This window comes from Lagopus muta, chromosome 1, assembly GCF_023343835.1.
Source record: "Lagopus muta isolate bLagMut1 chromosome 1, bLagMut1 primary, whole genome shotgun sequence".
NCBI lineage: Eukaryota > Metazoa > Chordata > Aves > Galliformes > Phasianidae > Lagopus > Lagopus muta.
Genome location: NC_064433.1, coordinates 68545612 through 68565734, shown reverse-complemented (window position 1 = coordinate 68565734; position 20123 = coordinate 68545612). Strand labels below are relative to the sequence as shown.

Sequence of the window (20123 nt, the reverse complement as noted above, 5' to 3'; positions counted from 1 at the left end):
AAGTCAGGATAGCAATCCTACTTTTCGCTTTGCTTCTTCCACTCAAAATCTTGAACTCCACCCTCTCGTGGTCACTACAACCCAAGCTGCCCCTGACCTTTACTTTCTTGACAAGCTCTTCCTTATTAGTGAGAATAAGGTCCAGCAACACCCCTCCCCTCATCGGTTCCTCCACCACCTGCATCAGAAAATTGTCTTCAACACATTGCAGGAACCATCTGGACCTCACATGCCTGGCCATGTTGCTTATCCAGCAAATATCTGGATAAGTGAAGTCCCCCATAAGCACCAGCGCCTGGGATCATGATGCTACTTCCAGTTGCTTGTGGAAGGCATCATCAACCTCCTCCTCCTGAGCAAGGGCCCTGTAGTACACCCCCACAACAGTGTCACCCTTACCAACCCTCCCCTTGATTCTTACCCACAAGCTCTCCACTGCTACATCACTCTCCCCCAGGTGGAGTTCAATACATTCTAGCTGCTCTCTCACATAAAGAGCAACTCCACCACCCCGCCTCGCCAGCCAATCTTTCCTAAAAAGCACATAGCCCTCCATGACAACATTCCAGTCTTGAGAGCTGTCCCACCAAGTCACCGTGATTGCAATGAGATCATAGCCATGTGACTGCATGCAGCGCTCCAATTCTTCCTGTTTATTTCCCATACTGTGCGCATTAGTGTACAGACACTTTAGGGAAGCAGCATCCCCCTGCCACTCTCCATCCCTTCAAACTCCACCCTCATCACCCATCAAGCTCTGTTTTGAGCCTCGAACTACCCGCTCAACCCCAGCAGCCCTCATTTTGTCCCCTTCCCCCTTCTTACCTAGTTTAAAGACCTTTCAATGATGCCTGCCAGATCCTTTTACCCGTTGCAGACAGGTAAGTTCCATCTGCAGCAGTCATGCCAGGAGCATTGTCTTGAGCCAGATCCTTTGTTCACCTGCACTGTAACAAATCCAGAGATACGTTGCTGAATTACCAGATAACAGCATAAAGTCCTTACAAAATCAGAAGAAATCAACTAAGCCTGCAATTTTACTGCATAATGTCACAACACTACGGTGTCATACACAGGAATGAGCACAATATCACAAGTTTTATCAACAAATCCCATCATTTCTGTCACAACAAAAGCTGCTTAATTTTAAAGGCATGATAATTCGTCGAGTAGTTTGTTCTCCTACCCATTACCTCCTTCTAGGAGCCGGATGCTCAAAAGCATAGAAACTAAATGAAAATCTCATTGCTTTCAGTGTCTTGGAAAGTCACCACAAACATAGATTTTGGTTATCAAGAAACAGATAGCTTACTTCATAACTCATGTAGGAACAACATAGGTCATGTACAGAGCAGCTTATCGTTCTCAGAATTATTATTAAACGAAAGCTATATGTAATAATCCTTATATAGGGCTGCAGAAGATCTTTGAGAGTGTGTTAACATTTCTACATGAAGTAATGGCGTGCCATTGAATGCCAAACAATAATTAAATCATCAAAATCTTATGTAATAATGCTGAATGTGACCATAAATGGTAACAGTGTCAGGCAGTTATTTGCATTGAAAGCTGAGGTCAAGGATCTGCAGCATCATTACTTCTATTATCACTGTTGCTGATTAGTTCATGATGCAGATAACGACAGCAAGAATTAGGCATTCCATCAGAAAGGTGATAAAGCATGTTTGTATGACCTTGGTTTTATATTGATCTTTCACCACACAGTTCAATAAAAAGCCAGCAATTAGACACAGTCAGCATGTTCATCATTAGGAAAATATCAGAAAAATGGTTTTTCTAGTCTCAAAAGCAAAACAGATGAAAAAGCCTTGAAATTTGAGAAATGTTAGTCATTTTAATGTCCATTAAGCCATGAGAGAACATCTGTGTCTATCAGCAAACTATTTTCAAGAATTTAAAAGGTTTTGGAGAAGTTAAATGAACAATGTTATCATTTAGTGAGAACTTTTGGTGTTAGAGGGAGGGTTGGACTGGATGATCTTGTAGGACTTTTCCAAGCTTGGTGACTCTGTGATTCTACGGATACATGTACACAGATATCTACAACTGCAATTATTAAGAAAATCTATGTACTGCAGAAAAAAAAAAATGCCTCTGGAAAGACTTTAAAGTTTGCCATAAGAAGTTCCTAGGAAGTCAGAAATGATAAGGAGATGAACCTGGTTTAAAACATTAACAGCAGGAGTATGACAAATATAGCTCAAGCAATTAAAAATATCAATAATGTTAGTCCAGCAGCAGGTAATAAATTGATCCCAGACTGAACAAGGAGGCAAACCTGTGGTACATGACTTTAAACACTGCAGAAGACAGGCTAATCAGCATAGCAACATGCTGCTTCCACAGAGCAGCATCAAAGGAATAAATGGTGGAAAATGGGTACCCATCTTAAACAACAGGAAGCCAAGAAGCTGCGGAACACTCAAACCACCTCTCTTTACTACCCAATAGGGTGATCTGTTTCCTTTTGTTTGTGTGTATTGGTACCCTTATGCTCCAAATAGCTTCACAGATGTAAGGATGGTGGAGATATGACCATTTACAGCAGCTGTTATTAGCAGCGATGATAAGGGGTTTGCTCTGAGGGTCATGCAATCACCTGGCAGAGCAGAGACTGATGGGCTTGGATTTAAAGGGCAAAAGTGCTGCCTACAGTTTTTCTTTCTGAATGACTGGTGCTGTGGCACAAAGTTGATTAGATTATGCATGAAGGAGCCTTCATGGCTAAGGGAGATTCTGTGTGCTAAGAGGAGCTAATCACACCGCTGAGGCGAGCCCTGCATTAGAGCAATTTCTTTCAGTCACTAAAGTGATGCTGCCAGGAGAGCTGAAACGCACTGAAAAGCCTGCCTTCTTCCTGTCGACAATCATTACTATCATGTAGCAGCATGTGGGCCAGTAATTGCAATGAGTTTCATCAAAAATTACAGTAAATTAATTAAAGTCATTAACTATATTCTAGCTTGATTAGTGATACAGATTTTAATCAGTCACGCAGATGAGGGTGGCACGTTATTTTCTACTTCTCATTCTCAACTTCTCATCTCTTGAAACTGATGAGTCACTGAAGCTCTGAGCACAGAACCTTTTATCATAGTTATACAAACAGCTCATCTTGATCACAGTTTCACTTGAAATATTCTGAAGAAATTCTGATTGAAAATGGCCAGAATTCATCCTCTGTAATCACTAAAAAACTCTCAAACTTCTCTTACGCTGCTGAAGTTAATAACTGAGATAATCTACAGAAATGCTCACTTAACTTACATTTTTTAGACATCTAAGAAAATTACACGAATGGATGGGGACTGACTTTTTTCCTCTTTTTTCTATTTTACTCTTTCATGAAGCCTCTGAAAGCTCAGAGCAAGAAGGGTGTCCCTGCTAAAAGAGCCCCACCATTTGTGCAACTAAAATAAGATAAAAATGGCAATGAATTTTTTTGTGAATGTGTCAAAAATACAACCAGGCTATGGTGCTACTGAAACCAAAAATAAATTTGGTTCAGTATTTGCCGACTGTTGCTTAGGTTGCCTCTTTTCCCTGGGAGTACGTAAAGTAAAAGGAACTTAAAGAGTGAGAATACCTGAAGCAGTAACACAACTATACTTAACCTGTAATCCACAAAATAATGCTAGCTGTAAGGGAAGATTTACAGAGAAGCACAATAATAGCAAAAGAGCTTGTTAAGCAATTAGGGTAGTGACGAATAATCCAATTCCCATTACAAGACCTGATCTTCCAGTGATTACATGGGCAATCCCTGCCTTATTTCCTTTGTCCCTTTCTCCCATTTAGATTACTTCAAACATGGTCTGGGAAGCTTAGATAAGATTTTAGATAACAAAATTAGTGATAAATTAAGGAATTTGCTAGTGTTTCCTTATCTTTTTTGAAGTCAGTTCTCATGACCATTAGCCATAACTGGAGTTACACACTGTTCTGTATGCTATGAAAGGAAATGAATTCTTAATGCTCTGAGATGTATTTATCCTCACAGTGCTTACGGTACTTTATTTTAGTGTGACAGATGAGGCAGAAAAGCTCATCTGGCTACTGAAAGCCCCACTGGAGGATGTATTTGACAAGGGCAAGAATCTGACCCTGCCCTTCTCTCCCGAACTAATATCGCGGTTTCCAGGGATCACCCATTCTTTATAACCAGCAGGCACTAAATCCTAGGACTGTGGAGGTACGTAGATGTCTATAGATTCTGGCTCCAGCTATCCCAAGTTCAGCCTGCTCCACACACAACATAGGTGAATACCAGTTTTTCCAATTGGGTTTCGTGGAAACCACATGGCAGCACAGTGAGTGGATCTGCACATATAAACCTCATGCTAGGGCAAGGTTCTTGGAGGCTGACAGAGGAGGCTCCTGCCTTACTGGAGGCTATGTGAGGATCTTGCCTCACTGCACCAAGATGCACATTTTGCATTACGTAGCAGATGGAGGATATATAAGAGTCAGGGAAAAAGCACAACCTATTCTTAACTGTTATGCTGCAGGCATTGCTGATTACATTTAAAATATCCAGGAATACAATAGGTAATTAGCCATCATGAGCTTCCTGCAGCACATCATGACTAAGCGAGCTAAATAAATTATTAAGTATATAAAGATGGAAATGCCAATTAAAGGTAGGGAGCTGTTATCTCACTAGCGGCGGTGAGAGTGCTGGAGGGAAAACATCGCCTTCACCACCTGTAGCAAAAAACAAGCTAATAGCAGGTGGGAGATCATTTGGAAAAGAGCTGTGGGCTGGTCTGAGTTTTGGAAAGTCTGTTAAACTGTAAGAACTTTAAAAAGCTGAAGGATAAAAAGAGCACTGAAAGTTAATTTGATTCCAGTCTGTAAATTCTTGCGAGGAGATTTCAGATAACGATGGATTGTAGCAAAAATGAAAACATCTAATACCTGATTGATCAATTTATTCAAATTTAGAGTGGTGAGAAAGAGAAGAATTAACCTCAGTCAGCTTAGGCATCTGAAACTCGAGCATATACCCCAAGCCAGTTATTTAGACATCCTCCCTGACACACTGAGAGAAAAATTTCCAGAGGGCTGTTCATCTCCCTTAGGATGGACTGAATCACTTGGGTGATTCCCACTCTTATTTCTTTTTTGGTCAGTATATTGGAAGATGAGCTCATTCATGTCACTAGCATTGATCTAGCTGGAGTTTGGCAGGGGTGTTCAGCTCACTTAAGTGTACATTTCTGCAAGGAAATATCTTGATTTGCACCAAAATACCCCTTTAGGTATGATTTTATAACAAGGCAAGATGACTTGTGAAGTATAAGCAAGAGTCTCTGTCTTGGTTGCATCATCTGAAACTGCACAGGAGGCCAAACAGAGGAGCATAAGCAGAACAGCTGGAGAACGTGTGAGGCTGGGCTCCCAAAAGACACATACCATCATCAGTATTTCTAGCACTGCATTCACATCAGACTTACAGAGAAGAGGAACCAACAGCTGCAAATCAGAATCACACAATGCTTTTTCCAATTGTTTCATCCTCTATGTCTGGGAACGCAGGGGACAAACATGTCCTTCTTCCTCCCCAGCTCTTCAATAAACTCCTGATTATGCAGCTGCTGCACACTAGCTGCTGATGCCAATAGGACTCTGTGGTGGCTGCGTAAGCAAACCAAGGCATGGAAATCGTTGAGCAAATTCTGGTCTTAGCATCACCTGCTAATTCCTTGTCACTACTGATCTGTGGGCACAGAAAGCCCATGGTGGTAGGAGAGATGAAGAAGTGAAGGTTATTTTTGTATGTTGCCAGCTTCCCATTTTTTATTTAGAAGTACTCTAAGATTATAGTGGACGCAAGAACATTGACACAGCACAGCAGGATTCTCCATTACACTGAGTGCATGTGATACCTATTGTTGAATTATTCATTCTAAATGATTACTTCCTTTCTGCCTCTCGTCCAATATTAAAGTGCACACCTGAAAAGCACAGGGCAGCTGCAAAAAGCATGCATATGTCATGAAAAAATGAGCATGCAGTGGATCCACAATACAAACATGCACAAACACAAACAAGTGAACAAATAATGACGAATAACACAGAACAGAGAGCAACATCCAGTTGGCCATCATAACTGCTCAAAACAGAAATTTCCATGCTTTATAAATGATTGTTCAAACCAATCCATAGCAAGTGGGATACCTCAGCCAGATGGCACCAGGCAAGCACAGCTTTTCTTCTTCTGCACTCAAGAACTGCTCCTCAGCAGGGGTCATGTGCTGTCACAGATACATGCACAAAGCTCCTATTGCAACCAAAGCAAACTTTATGCCCCAGCAACCCAATACAGCCATGAGATAATTTAAAGGCAATAAGCCAGTCACAGTCCCATCACCGGAATCAAAGCTTTTTGCTCTGTAGAGCTGAATGATGCAGCTCAGGTAGCCAGAAAAGAGAAAGTACCTGCCCTCTGCTGAATTGGATTCTTCTGTCCACACCAACTCACCTCAACTTCTCCAGGTCTCACTGTGTGTGTAAAGCAGGGAGGGAGAAGGAAGGGATATCCTGCAGAAAACTTTTCTACAGGCAGCGCTGCTTCCATTGGTGCTCTTGCAGGTGCAGCTCTTCTGCTCTTAACTACAAATAACGTTAAGAATTGCATATTGCTTTAGTAGTTATGTGCAAAACAAACATATACTGGACCTACAACAGGAAACCAAGCACCGTAACCAGATTACACCATGACAGCTTTGCTCTTCATCTTTTTAATTGTTGCCGCAATCATTCTGTTAACATTAAAAATGTTCTGTGTTCCTATTTGGAGTGTATTCAGACATTTATTTTAGCAGAAACAGGTTTGAATTTCATACTGCTGGAAAAGCCATGCAAATTCTGTTGAAAAAAAAAAAAAAAAAATCCTGCAGAAAAAGAGCAATTACAAGAAACACAATGCTGTGATGTCTCCTCCTACACTGAAATCTATCTCTTATCACAGAAATTGCTACCTTTTTTTCTTGAGCTCTATATTGGGAGACCAGCCTTCCTAGTATTGAAAAGCAAAAGTAGAAAATAAGATGCTTTGGTAAAAGAAACAACTATTTCAAGAGGTACTTTTTTTTTTTTTTTTTTTTTTTTCCCATATGTCACCAATAAGCATTTAATTTCTAGAAATGAATGGATTTCCTGTATGCTGCCAAGATAAATTTTAAAAAGTGGATTTAACAAAGAGCAAATGTAAAACCCTGAGGTTTGGGGATCAGAATTCCAGTGCTGCATTGGAATTCTTCTCCACTGACCATTCTGCAGCTGGAGCAAGTTCAGACTCAGACAGGGCTAAGGAACACAGCACATGCACATTGCTCCAGCCCTCTTGGAGGCGAAATGAGAGCTCTAGAAGTTCTTCAACATACAGGAGAGAAAAAAGGATGGAAACAAGAGCAAGAGAGGAGCATAACTGAGGAAGCCAAACAAGGGCTGATGTGAAGTGGGAACTGAGAAGTGCATCCAGCATGCAGAGGGACCCGGGACCTCCCTGGCTGCTGGGTGATACCGGATTTGGCCACCTCCCTCTACAAGCAACCATGCAGCCCTCAATCCCTGCATACCCACCCTGCTAGCAAGGAATGAAGAGCTTGGACTGTTCCACTGCGCTAGGAGCCATTGTGGATGATCCAGCTGAGATTCAAGCAGTACATTTATCTTTGCTTTGCAAACCAACCCTGCTGCCTTCTTTCTGGTGGAATCTAGAAAAAAAATCTGCTTCTAATGTAATTATTCTGCAAATTCAATGTCTTTTGGTTTTATTGACCTCCACAGAAGTTGAAAGAAGTCAGAACCTTACAGCTCTACAGATAGCACAAGCACACTCAAATCTAAACTGCTTCAGAAGATTCCAATGCTCCATTTCCAGGAATATAGGAGTTTAATCCACTGTTGGCCTTCAGGAAGTGCCAGGCAGCAATTCTAATAAGTGGCGTCTGGCTGATGCCAAGATGGTAAAGATCACAAGGGCAAAAAGAGATAGGATGCCAGGACCGGGCTAGTCACCAGATGAAGATTAGCCCACTTTTATTTAGTTCAGTCAGTCCTTCTTGAATTTTATGAAGAAACAGGGCTAGTTTCTATACTGTGTGTCCACTTACATAAAGAATCTGTCAGGGTATTTACAGAACTTGTCAGCCTGGTGAATATAAATTATGAATACTAGGCAAAATGTTAATGCAGTATGCAGGTGTACATACAAATATATGTGTGTGTACTCATACTCCTATACATCTACCTACAATACTTACGTATGACCTCATTTTTCATTCACTTGGCATCTTTTCTGGGCAGTTCAATTAATGTCAACTCCTAAACCATATGCATCATCCTATAAATTTTATGGAACTGTTAAATTCAAATTGTCAGCCAGCATGAAAGGAGCCTTTTTCTCATATCGTGTACTTCAATTTTACATAGAAGGGCATGCTCTTGTAAAGCCTCTTGTACTTCTCATTGTGTTCTCTTGGATTTTAGAGTTACATCTGACACTGCTGTGTTAGAGCTCTGCAAATGCAAAGAACACTTGAATATCTTATGTATGTCACAGCCCCTTTGTGGAAACAGATCTTGAAAGCCCGTAACATCAGCTTTTGGGAAACTGGGATGAGCTGAAATTGGGGACATTCAAATCATTCAGACCATTTAACACTGACATAAAAATATTCAAAAAGGTTCTCAGACTTTTTTAAAGGGTTTCAAAGAGCATTTACTGTTTTAATTAAAAAAAAAAAAAAAAAAGAATGTTAAGGCCTGCCCCAAAGAGCGCCCATCCACTGCCCATTTACGGGGGCATGAAGCACCTGCAGTGTAACTGTGCCTGGGGTATAGGCTCAGGGGATGCACTCGTCATGCCTCTGAGCCACTGGGACTTCACAAGAGAGGGGAGAAACGTTTGGCACTGCATATGTACATACAGTGTAAGAAAACACGTGAGAATGACCCCAGGCTCAAATAGAACAAGAAATCTGTTAACTACATACTCCTACTGAGTTTGTCATCAGAACTCCTTGAAGTCTTGACAAAAATCAGAAGTAGTTCAAACTGCACATAATAAAACCATTTTTTCTTGTGAACTATGCAAATTAATTGGCCTTCAAGTACATCAGTTATTTAATAGCTGCCACACATCAGCCTGCAGGAAATCTGGGCAACAACCAGCCAGAGGAATTGTATCTTCAGCTGATCCAGCTTATCAGACATTGATGGTGAATGGAGGATTTCAGAAGGCAAATCAGGCAGTCCAGCTTGCTTCCATTTTACTTACAGGTGGTGATCCACACATCTAAGATGCTTTGGTAGTCCCAGGATGTCTGGAGTATACATATATTTTTAATAGCTTTAATAGAAGGAAGAAAAAAATTCAAGTCATTAAAGAATCAATGTACTTCAGTGAGGGAAAACACATAGAGTTTTCAGTGATCATCTTTCAATTTATGCTTCAAACCTTCATCTGTCTCTCTATTCAATGCTCATAAATCAGAAGTTTGAACACTTCATATTTCCTTCAAAAATACTCAATGTCTCCCCAGCTGAGAGGTCCAGGAGAGTTGTGTTGGGGAGTATCTGCCAGAAACTATCAGATGAAACACATGACTACTAATTGAAAAGTACACATTTCAGAAGCACAGAATTACTTCAGAAATCATCATTCACAGTTCAGGAACCATTATTCACAGTAAGTAATACATATTTATGTTAGCCACTCTATTGATTTCAATACACTATGCTTGGTGAGTATTTTAAAACATAGCCTTTAGTAAAATACAGAAAAAACTGTATCCTGTTCATCTTCATTCCTTTCCCACCCAGCCCCACTGATGGGACAGAAGATGTATTTAATTTGTGCAATCATAAATATTACTAAAACCCGTTTTCTCTGTTAGCTTAATTAATAGCAGACCTGGGATCCAAGCACATCCCAAGCTCTGCTTACCAAAAAGCTCTGAACTTTTGTGCGTAGTCCTTTCTCAAGCACTGTAAGTATTCTCAAGCACTGAGGCTTGAGTACTCTCGAGTATGTGTCCAGTTTTGGGCCCCTCACTGCAAGAAAGACATTGAGGCTCTGGAGTGGGTTCAAAGAAAGGCGATGAAGCTGGCGAGGGGCCTGGAGCACAGGGCTTATGAGAAGCTGCTGAAGGAGCTGGGAATGTTCAGTCTGGAGAAGAGGAGGCTCAGGGGAGACCTTACTGCTCTCTACAAATACCTGAAGGGAAGTTACAGTGAGCTGGGGTCAGCCTCTTCTCTCGCGTAACTGGTGATAGGACTAGAGGGAATGGCTTTGAGCTGCAGCAGGGGAGATTTAGGCTGGACATTAGGAAATGCTACTTTTCTGAAAGAGTGGTCAGGCACTGGAATGGGCTGCCCAGGGGGGCAGTGGAGTCACTGACCCTGGAGGTGTTCAAGGGACGCTTGGATTTTGTGTTGAGGGACATGGTTTAGTGAGAACTATGGGTGATAGTGGATGGTTGGACTGGGTGATCTTGAAGATCTTTTCCAACCTTGGTGTCTCTGTGATTCTGTGATTCTGTTGGCAGTAATTGCTACTGTTGAATGTACTGCTGCAATGCTCCAGTATTGAAGACAGCTAACAGAGAATTCACTTTTACGATTTGCTTCAGTAGGACTGCAGTGAACCCACCCCAGAAAAAGTTTTCTCGCCTGGTGTTGAAGTCCTGGGCACATGCCAGCACCCTTCTGAGCACATTGCAGAAGACTTATCAGTAGGCCTCAGCCTTCCAGAACACAACAGATAAATGCAATGTCTTCCAATCCACAGCTGATCCCCATTGCAAATCATAGAATCACAGAATGGTCTAGGATGAAAAGGACCGTAAAGATCATCTAGTTTCAACTCCCCTGCTATGTACAGGGTGCCAACCACTAGACCAAGCTGCCCAGAGCCATATCCAGGGCTCCATGTTAATGCCTCCAGGGATGGAGCATTAACAATCTCTCTGGCAACCTGTTCCACTGTGTCACCACCCTTTGAGTAAAAATACCTGCCTTTTGCTGATGCTCTTGAATCAAGATGGTGGCTCATGAGCTATGAGGACAAAAGAGCAGGTTATGTCCTCAAGAAGGGCAAGGCAGAGAAATCCCAGTAAGGTCTCTCTTAAACCAGCAGGGAACTGTTCAATTTGCTAAGCACTCTGACACCAGAGTGCTAAACACCCCAGAACTGTGATTCACATTTCTCCATCTACGCTTAGTCCAGAGCATGTAGTAACCTTTCTAATCACCACTCACATGTGCATTGGGTTAATCATGGGCCACCAGCTTAATGCAGTTGGTGTATGCCTCAAAAAGGATACCCTCCAAAACACTCCAGCAGAATTCAGCATACCCTCAGTCCCATGCCCCCCTGGGCTTGTGGGCCTGTCAGTAAGTCCCAGGGTGTTTCTTAACAGCTCATGTACAGCAATTTCTCAGGCATTTGTGACTGCTTAGCAAAGGGCCCAATTCTCAGTTGGCCTCATTTAGGTGCCCCCACCTGCCAAGAATACACCTAACAGGACAGAAGCTTCTGGTTTTGTCAGCCTCTTTTTCCTAGTCCTGCAGCTGAGGAATAAACTTCACTCTGATCAATCTGACATTTGCTACATATTCATTCCATTTAATCCCTAACACTTCCCGAGTTATTGGCTTTCAAACACTTTGAGACATTTCCACCTTTGCAGAATTGTCAGCTAAAGCAGAAAGAACATACGAGTTGAAAAATCAGTCTGTTTCTCAAGTCAAAAATTTCCAGTGCCTGGGTTTTGTTTAAACTCTTAAGCAGCAGATGTCTCTGCCCTGAGCCAACTGGTATTTTAGAAACATTAGCAATGGCTACCAGTGACAGCAGTAATTTTGTGTAAAGATTGTAACAAAACCAATTTGCCTCCATTTAAAGGCAGCCCTTTTATCAGACCCCCTGAAGGTACTATGATGCATGGGAGAATCTGTGGGGCCCCAGAGGCGATGTAAGCCAGCAAGAAATCACAGCCTGGGGCTGAAAACAAGGGCCACACTGATGCTCCTCCATGTCAAGATAGCAACATCCCATGCCACTGCCTGATGTTGAAATGCTCATAGCTCAGAAGAACAATATTTGTGGCCTCTTCAGACTACTGCTCCAACCTGAAGCAAATGTTAGTTGTGTCTGAAGTGCTGCCACTACACTGGAAAAAAGTGATTCACTCAGCTATTTTGGTGCTCTCCCAAAGAAAGAAAAGTTTTCCCAAAGAAAGGAGACAAGCCCTATCTAAAGTCTGAGGCTTTCTGCTTTTCTTTACCCAAACAAGGGGGCCAAATTAAGACTGCAGAGGCAGTCTTAAGTTCTTGCATTTCATACCTTTTAAGATTTAGAATTGGTAACCTGAGCATTCTTTTAGCATACATTTTGGATGTTGTGTTGTTTGCCTTGTATAATGCAATCATTGGACAGTACAGTACAGATGCCAAGCCATGAAAACTATTTTCCTTTTTTTTTTTTGGTTTTTTTTTTGCATACTCCTTAGGCAGAGGGATTAGATTATGTTCTATTTCTTTCTGCTTTGCAATATATTTAGACAACTGAATGGCTTTTCATTTGGTACTTGTCCTGCAATTCATTTTCCATATCCTTTCCTTTCAAACTTGTGAGGCTTTTTTTCAGACTCTGGTGCATTGTGCATTGTTCTCTCTTGTCCTTCCATTTATGGGAAAGGAGGACATGCCTGGTGCCTATAACAATCAGTGCATCCACACAGGGTTTCCTGCTGCTGAAAGCTGTCTGTTAGTCCAGCATCTGAGCTCCTCCTATGAAAAGCTTTTCCTCCACTTCCCAAACAAGCAGAGCTGAAGGCATTGCACCGGAACCTTGAGATCAGGGAGGGTGTGTTTGATCAGCATAATACAATTTTATACCAGAGAGAGAAGAGGACATTGCAGAGGCTGTTCACTTTGTTATCTCAGCAGAGGGTGTTTGCTTTGTTATCTCGGCTCTGGTGGAGCTGTAGTGATTGATAGTGTTTTTATGTGAACACGAACTTTGCAAGAGGCCTTGGAACCAGGAATGTGGCAACTGTTTACTTCATTTGTCAGAAAATGAAAAAAGTTCCCCCAAAAAGCCTTCTCTCCAGAGGCTCTGCATCACTCTTTTGTTATTAATGGATGTCTTTTTTTTTTTTTTTTTTTTTTCAGTGGAGCTAAACCGCTTTGCAAAGCCATTGCTGTGAAGATAGAGGCAATTTCTTAGCTAGCTACTTCCTTGTCTGTCAGTGTGAATGGATGCAGCATGACGGGTCTGTCCCCTGAGCAGCCAGGCAGAGCCATAATAATGGCAGTCTGGGTAACACGTGGATGGTGACCTGTGCTAGTGAGTGACAGCAAGCTGAGCCAGCTCCAAGTGCATCAACTCTTAATATGTAAAAACCCAATAGAAGAGACCACAAGACAAGGTTTTGTTGCCGAAAGCACTCTAGCTAACCATAGAAATTGGCATTTCTTTCCCTTAGGAAAATGCAAGCATTTCCAATGATCCCACTGTTGTCAAACCTCCCAGTTTGACTGGTCCATCATCAGTCCAACCTGCAGTTACTGCCCCCATACACTTCTCATTCTAGGGCATGGGTCAAGCTGAGAGGAAACAGAACATGGTCATGAATTGGAATTTACTGGGCCTGTGTGCCACTCAACAGGTTGTAAGCAGAGAGTTGCACCTTTAGCAGCGACACTTAGCCTGGCGTCTGTGCTGACTGGGCTCAGTTCCACCAGCCACAGCCAGAGCTGGGGGAACAGAGAGCGGGTGCCTCCTTCTTGGTGCAAGAGGCTGGCTTCATGGCAGCCTACAGTTTCCTCACACGGGGAGCAGAGGGGCAGCACTGATCTCTTCTTTCTGGGGACAGTGACAGCATCCGAGGGAATGGCATGGAGCTGCATCAGGGGAGAGTCAGGTTGGGGGTTAAGAAAAGGGTAGTCAGGCCCTGGAATAGGCTCCCCAGGGCAGTGTGCATGGACCCAAGCTGCTGGAGTTCTAGAAGCATCTTGGCAGCACTCTCAGCCATAGGGTTTGGAGTTTGGGTGGAGCCAGAATTTTGTCTGAGTGGTTTGTGAGGGTCTCTTCCAACTCAGGATATTCTACATCTCTGTGATTCTATGGGTCTGATCCAATCTGAGCTATAGCCCATGCAGCACTCCACAAAAGAGTGAAAAGAAGGTACCGAAGGTGTTGTAAAGGTCACAGGTGGCTCCAAGCCATGGCACATGCTCTCACTCTTCTTTTTCCCCTCTTTCGGCTGTTTATTAAATTAGTGATAGCCAAGTGTCAGGAAGTTCTTTTCTAGATACAAGCAAACTTACTTTTAAACTTCTGCCTTCAGAGAGGCAGGTCTGCAGATTTGTTAGTGGCCATTTTTGTCAAAAAAGAACAGTGAAAAAACAGAATCCAAAATACTTTTGCTCTATTTCTAATATGAATAAGGTTATCAAGGATATAGTGAGCATATACTGCCTCATACACCAAACAGATTTGATGGGTAGATAGATAACCTCAAGCACTCTGATTCCCATGGATATTCTGCTGTCTGAACTAGATGTTTCTTTGTGTTTTATACGTTAATGAAATGCAACATGTATAATGTAGTGCATGGACTTGGGAATACCCAGTACACAAAGAAATCTGCTGGGAGAAGTTAATAAAGTATTGCTGTTACTAGGATACCTAATTGTGCCTCCAACAGCTTCTACTCATACCCTTAATGCTTTCCTACTCAAGCAAGCAGATGCATCACTTCAGTTTATCGTTATGATTAGCAGTCCCCGTCTATCTCAACACTTTCTTTGTTAAGCAACTTATACATGTATCACAGTTCCTGTATCACATAATTACACACTCAGCACAAGGTGAAGATAGGTGGAGTTACACCGTTGTTTTTGTTGTGAGCAAAAAAATAAACACAACAGTTCCGTAAGGAAAGCATAGCTATAACATACAGTCATTTATATATGCAGAAGTAGAAAAAAACAGCATTTTCTCATCATATGAAAGGAATTGAGGTTGGAGTAATCCGTCTGTTCTTGATCTGATGCGTACCTTGGTAACAAGTGCAAGAGGAAAACTCCAGGATATTTGCTAAAGGCATTTACAATATGGTCACAGGAATACCTTTTGCTCATGTAAACAGCAAAAGTAAGATTGTGTAGGCAAGTAAAATTTACTTCAAAGTAAATTTATAGTTGCAAAAGGAAGTCCTCTGCACTTTGTACTGTCAGAGTGGACACCTTGCACTGGAAATGAAGAATCGAGCAGTTGCTACCTTTTAGGTAAATATTTTATCTTTTCATCACACAGGTAGAAGGTGGCTCAGCAATGTGAAACAGTAACCCACATACACATAGAAAAAAAGAGTTTTGGAATATAATCTGATTATTGTATATATTATATATCTGATTTACCTCAGATCTGAGTGTCTGTAGTTTCTTTCTCACCCATTTCCTTGCTCTTTTGCTACCTTCCCAGATTAAATCCACACCTGAGAATACTACGCTTTTATCTTTACAGAAAGTACTTTGATGCTGAATGCTTACAAAGCGTTGTGGGAACCTGTGTCTTTTGTGTCTTCCAGAAAAGTATATTGATGTGCCTCAGGATGGGAGAGGTAAGATCAGACTCCATGGAGCAGCTTTCAAGGAAACAATTCAATGACAAGAGCTTAAAAAATGGTGGATAGAAGCAGAGAGAGAAAAAGGACCAGATGGAGGTTGACCAAGTCACCTGGAGAGAAACATCTTTCAGACAACCTCTATAGGCAAACAATGTAGGAAGAATTTCCAGAAGACAGTAGTCCGTAAGCAATATTTTAATTTTAGACCAACAATATTATCTTTGAAAGGAAACATAATGTCTGAGAAAGTGCTCAGTAGGAAGAAAATAAAGTTGCTCTGGCAAATCTGGACAAAGGTGGAAAAAGATCACAAGACAAACCTTTGGTACATAACTTTTCTTTGCCTCCCCATCCATCTATTGCCATTTGAGCCTAATCTAAATGTCGGAATAAGGAATGTGAGTTTTTCCAAAGTTCTCTGGTGATTACTTCGTCGCAATAGAGTAGATGCTGGCCGTCCCCACGTTGTCATGCATAACAAGGTATGTGAAGCCTTTAATACCAATCAAACTGCAGGATAGCATCTGATATCAAACACCTGAATACATCTCAGCTTCAGCTTCACATGCTTTTCTGAAGAGGGGAGATTTTATTAAGAAGCAACAGACACCCCATTCCTCCCCCATACTCCTTGAAGCTGAAAGAATAGTAGAAGACAAGCAACAACCTTTGTATTACAAAAGCAATAATACCATTGTCCCTTTGCTTTACAAGGCAATAACCCAATTCCCTCAGCCCTGACTGGTGTCAGAGTTTATCCCTCTCAAATCTAAGAGTTCACTTGTAAGTCAAAAGAGCAATGATGCTGCCACAGAAGGACATGGAGTACTTGGTCACTAAGTTATGATAGCTTAACTTAACTTTCCACAGGACAGGCTTACTTAAGAATCACACAATATCAATTACACAAACAAATTCTGTGAAATGTAATCATTTGTTAAGATCTATGTGTGGAAAATCTGGCAATGACAACTAAGCAGAGTTCATCTAAAAATTGCAACACAGTGTCACGCTAATACCACATTAATTTTTCCTGCCTAATCTTTTGTCCCATGGATGCAAGTAATTTTATGATAATGACATATTTGATTGTACAACCAGCATGAAGAACACTTTGCCAGTGAGTATAAAGAAGCACCTTGTGAATAAGTATTTTTTTATTTTTATTTTTTTAGCCTTTTTGATTTCAGAGCATTTTAGTCTTAAGGTGAACTCCAAAGGGATAGATTCCTGAGAGATCTGAACTAATTCATAGCTACTGAAGTGCATGACAGTATGCAACTGAATTCCCCAGGAACAATTACTGCTGGGGGAGCCAGCAGGACTAGAGAGCATAGGAGTGCCTGGTCTCCAAAGAAGATCTGAAGAGGATACTGATATGCTCAAGTCCCTTTTCTTTGCAATCCAACTGGCAAAAATAAAAATAAAAAAAAAGCAGAGTACCTCTGTACAGAGGCAGGCAACAACTAACTACCAAGAACTCAAATGCTGCAGATAAGTATGTCAGCCTGCAGGTATTAGGCTCCGTCTTGCTCTAGGTAAGCAGAAGCCTGGCTGCCCTCTCTCTTCGCAGAATGTGTGTTCTTCTTTGCAGCACTTCAAATAAAAAGCAGTCAGTACTTTTTAAACCTTGTTTCACTCCAAACACAGCGGACCTTAGTTTTTCACAAGAACATTTCATTAGTGCATGGCAGAAGAATTAAGGAACTTCAGCTGGGAACAAAAAAGAATCTCCTGCAAACAAGCACCATAAGTAGCTTGCAGATATCAGCACAGCCCCAGTGGCTCTATCGTGGGAGCCTGGAGCTTCAGCAGGGGAATAAGCTGAGCTCTGAGAGTTGGCAGATCTCTCCTATTGAGGACACATGCTGATGCTAGCAGGGCCACCTTGCAAGAACAGCAAGGAAGCCAAGTAGCTGGAAACAACACTGTCCATGCCTCTGCAGGCATCATGTCCTCTCCCACTTCCACATTAACTCCAAGATTCACAATCCCTTGCAGACAGCCACCAAAGTATCTATGCCTACAGCAGTCAGTCCCACATTGGTGTTTTGCAGTAGGTGTTTGCTCCTTTGGCCTTCTGTCAGCATCTTCTTTCATTGTGAGGCAATGGGCCACAGAGAGCTTTGTAAAAACTTATGTTCATGGAAGAATTTGTATTAGATACTGATTTGTGTGAATTACTGTATTTTGTAAGGGTTTTTTTCCCTCTGGGAATTGTGCGTTATTAATGAGCAGTTTTATGCTTTACTTCTAGTACATGTATACCTTGTAATTGATGAGCAGTTTTCTTTGTTTTCCTTTGATTCTACATACAAAGCCAGTTTATATAAGGTAGATACTCTCTGGCTGAAGTTCTGATTTTGCCTACCAATTAATTTATGGATAAATCCACATTGTAGCTGATGATGTGCATCAACTGTGTTGCTATAATCACCTGATAGCCTACCTAGTTTTGCAGAATAGACCTTGAATAAGACTAATGCTTGCTGGGCCTTAAACTAAAGGGAAGCAGTGCATACACATTTCCCAACCTTGACTTCTGTCAGCCCTTCTCCCACACTGATTCCCCATACTGACAAGATGTTGCAGAAGAGCACTGCTAGACAAAAGGTAGCCTGAACATGCCAAACTTCTGTATAGCAGAGGTCTGATAGTGCCATGCATTCACCTGACCAAAGTAATCGTGGTGTACCAGATGAACTGCAATGAATCATTCAAGTATTTCTGCAGAAAGAGCCTGGTTCAAACACGATCTCTCCCTAAAAGAAAAGACGTAGGCTAAAATATATTTCTCAGTTTCCATCTTGATATAGTTTGGAAAACAAGGGATATAAAATTAACAAAAAGTGCATAATTTCATTGTTCGCCCTGCACACCAATGGCAGCTACTTCAGTGGCTGTTAATTACATTTGTGTTCCAGAAGCCTTCTTCCTCATCCAACTCATCTTCTCTCCTACTTTTTACCAAGAACTGAGTGTCCAACTTCTTAATAATTGCTGTGCGTAACATAGAACATAAAAAGATACGTAATACAGCTTGTGCAGGACTTGGTGTTGTAATTAACCATATTTTGTGCCTGGTTATCGATTGTACAAAAAAAACAGAAAGTGATAACAACCTGGCCTTTTAATGTATACATCAGCATATTGTAGCAGCTATTTTAGATAACTGTTTTTAATAGTTTTACTATGGTTGTAATTTCTATACGAGGACTGTCCACTTGCAGAAGTGTTCAAATAATGCATCAAAGCAATTTTTGAAGCCAGTTCTATTTAATTACCGGTGGTGATGTATGAAAAATAAGGACAACTGAAACAAAACCCAAAACCCAACCAACTCACTGGAAGGAACCATATTTTCTCATCCTTGAAAATTCTAATTTGAAGATTGCGTAAGACAGACATTTTTTTCTAGTCCTCTTTTTATATAAGTAGTAAATCACTAAGAAGATAATAGATACAGTACAATAGTCCATTTTAATAGTCTACAGTCAAATTTTAGGCTAATTAAGCAAACTAGAAATTCTAGGGTTACAGTGATTTCTCACTATTGATATGCTGACGATAATACTGTTTACATAACACTCGATGTTTGAAATCAATATGTGCCAGTGTCAGTGATTTGCTAATCTAGTTTTTGATCTAAACCTGTCCTGTTTTTTGCAGCATACTTAACTTCATATTATGAATCATGTTGTCTTTCTAAAGTGGTTGCCAAGTAAACCAAAAATGTGTTTTACACTGCTATTGCACTGCTCTTGTCTTTATATACAGTAGTTTTTATAAAGATGTCCTTAGGTTTTAATAAATGAGTGTAATGTAAACTATTCTCTATAATAAAACTTGCTTTAATGTTTCAAGACCATCTGGAATAGCTTTAGAGGTCTGAGTTTCCAACCTCTTTCGGTAGCTTGAGACTTCATGTCTTCCCTCTTCACATGCAGGGAAATCCCCAGATACCAATACTCTGTAGTTTATATAAGTGGAAATGAAGAAGACTTTGTATTTAGCACAAGCAACAATGCTTGGGCTTGAAGGGAAAAAAATAAAAAAGGCTAAGGCTTTTAGATTGGTGTCACAAGTAGCACTTGCCAACACATGGTCCATTAAGTCTGCATTACATTTCCAGCAGCTACTAATACCAAATACTTTAGAGGAAAGTGTGGGATGTTTAACAAAGACTCCTAGAAATAAACATAATCTTTCCACTACTCAGGACTAGCTGAGAAGCCAAATATGCAACTGAGCAGAAGGAATGTACCGCACTGCTTTCCACACGTGTGATGGCAGCTTCACCACCCCAGCTGAAGTGGGGTGAATACATTTCAACTTGCTTGTAAAAAAGATGGAATCCACAGCTCACCAAGGCAAGGCTTACATTTTTCTTCTGTTGGACCAAAGGACTCAGAGTTTCCCAGAAAGGCTCAGACCTTCTGAGCACATGGTGCTCTC

General features: G+C 41.2%; 1 protein-coding gene across 3 annotated transcripts in view; it reads left to right on the top strand.

The window, feature by feature from the left end:
- Positions 1–19525, top strand: part of SHISAL1 (shisa like 1) — an 83151-nt gene extending 63626 nt beyond the window's left edge. Inside the window, exons 7-8 of one of the 3 annotated variants that reach the window (XR_007374659.1) lie at positions 15630–16150; positions 16844–19525. Coding sequence is in view for 2 of the 3 variants with exons in the window: in XM_048933977.1 (XP_048789934.1) it covers positions 9573–9576 (4 nt within the window). In the remaining variant the exon portion in view is untranslated. Of the gene's footprint in view, positions 1–9572; positions 9672–15629 lie in introns of those variants that run through there. The other 2 variants (XM_048933978.1, XM_048933977.1) reach the window with 2 other exon arrangements.
- Positions 19526–20123: the final 598 nt, after the last annotated feature.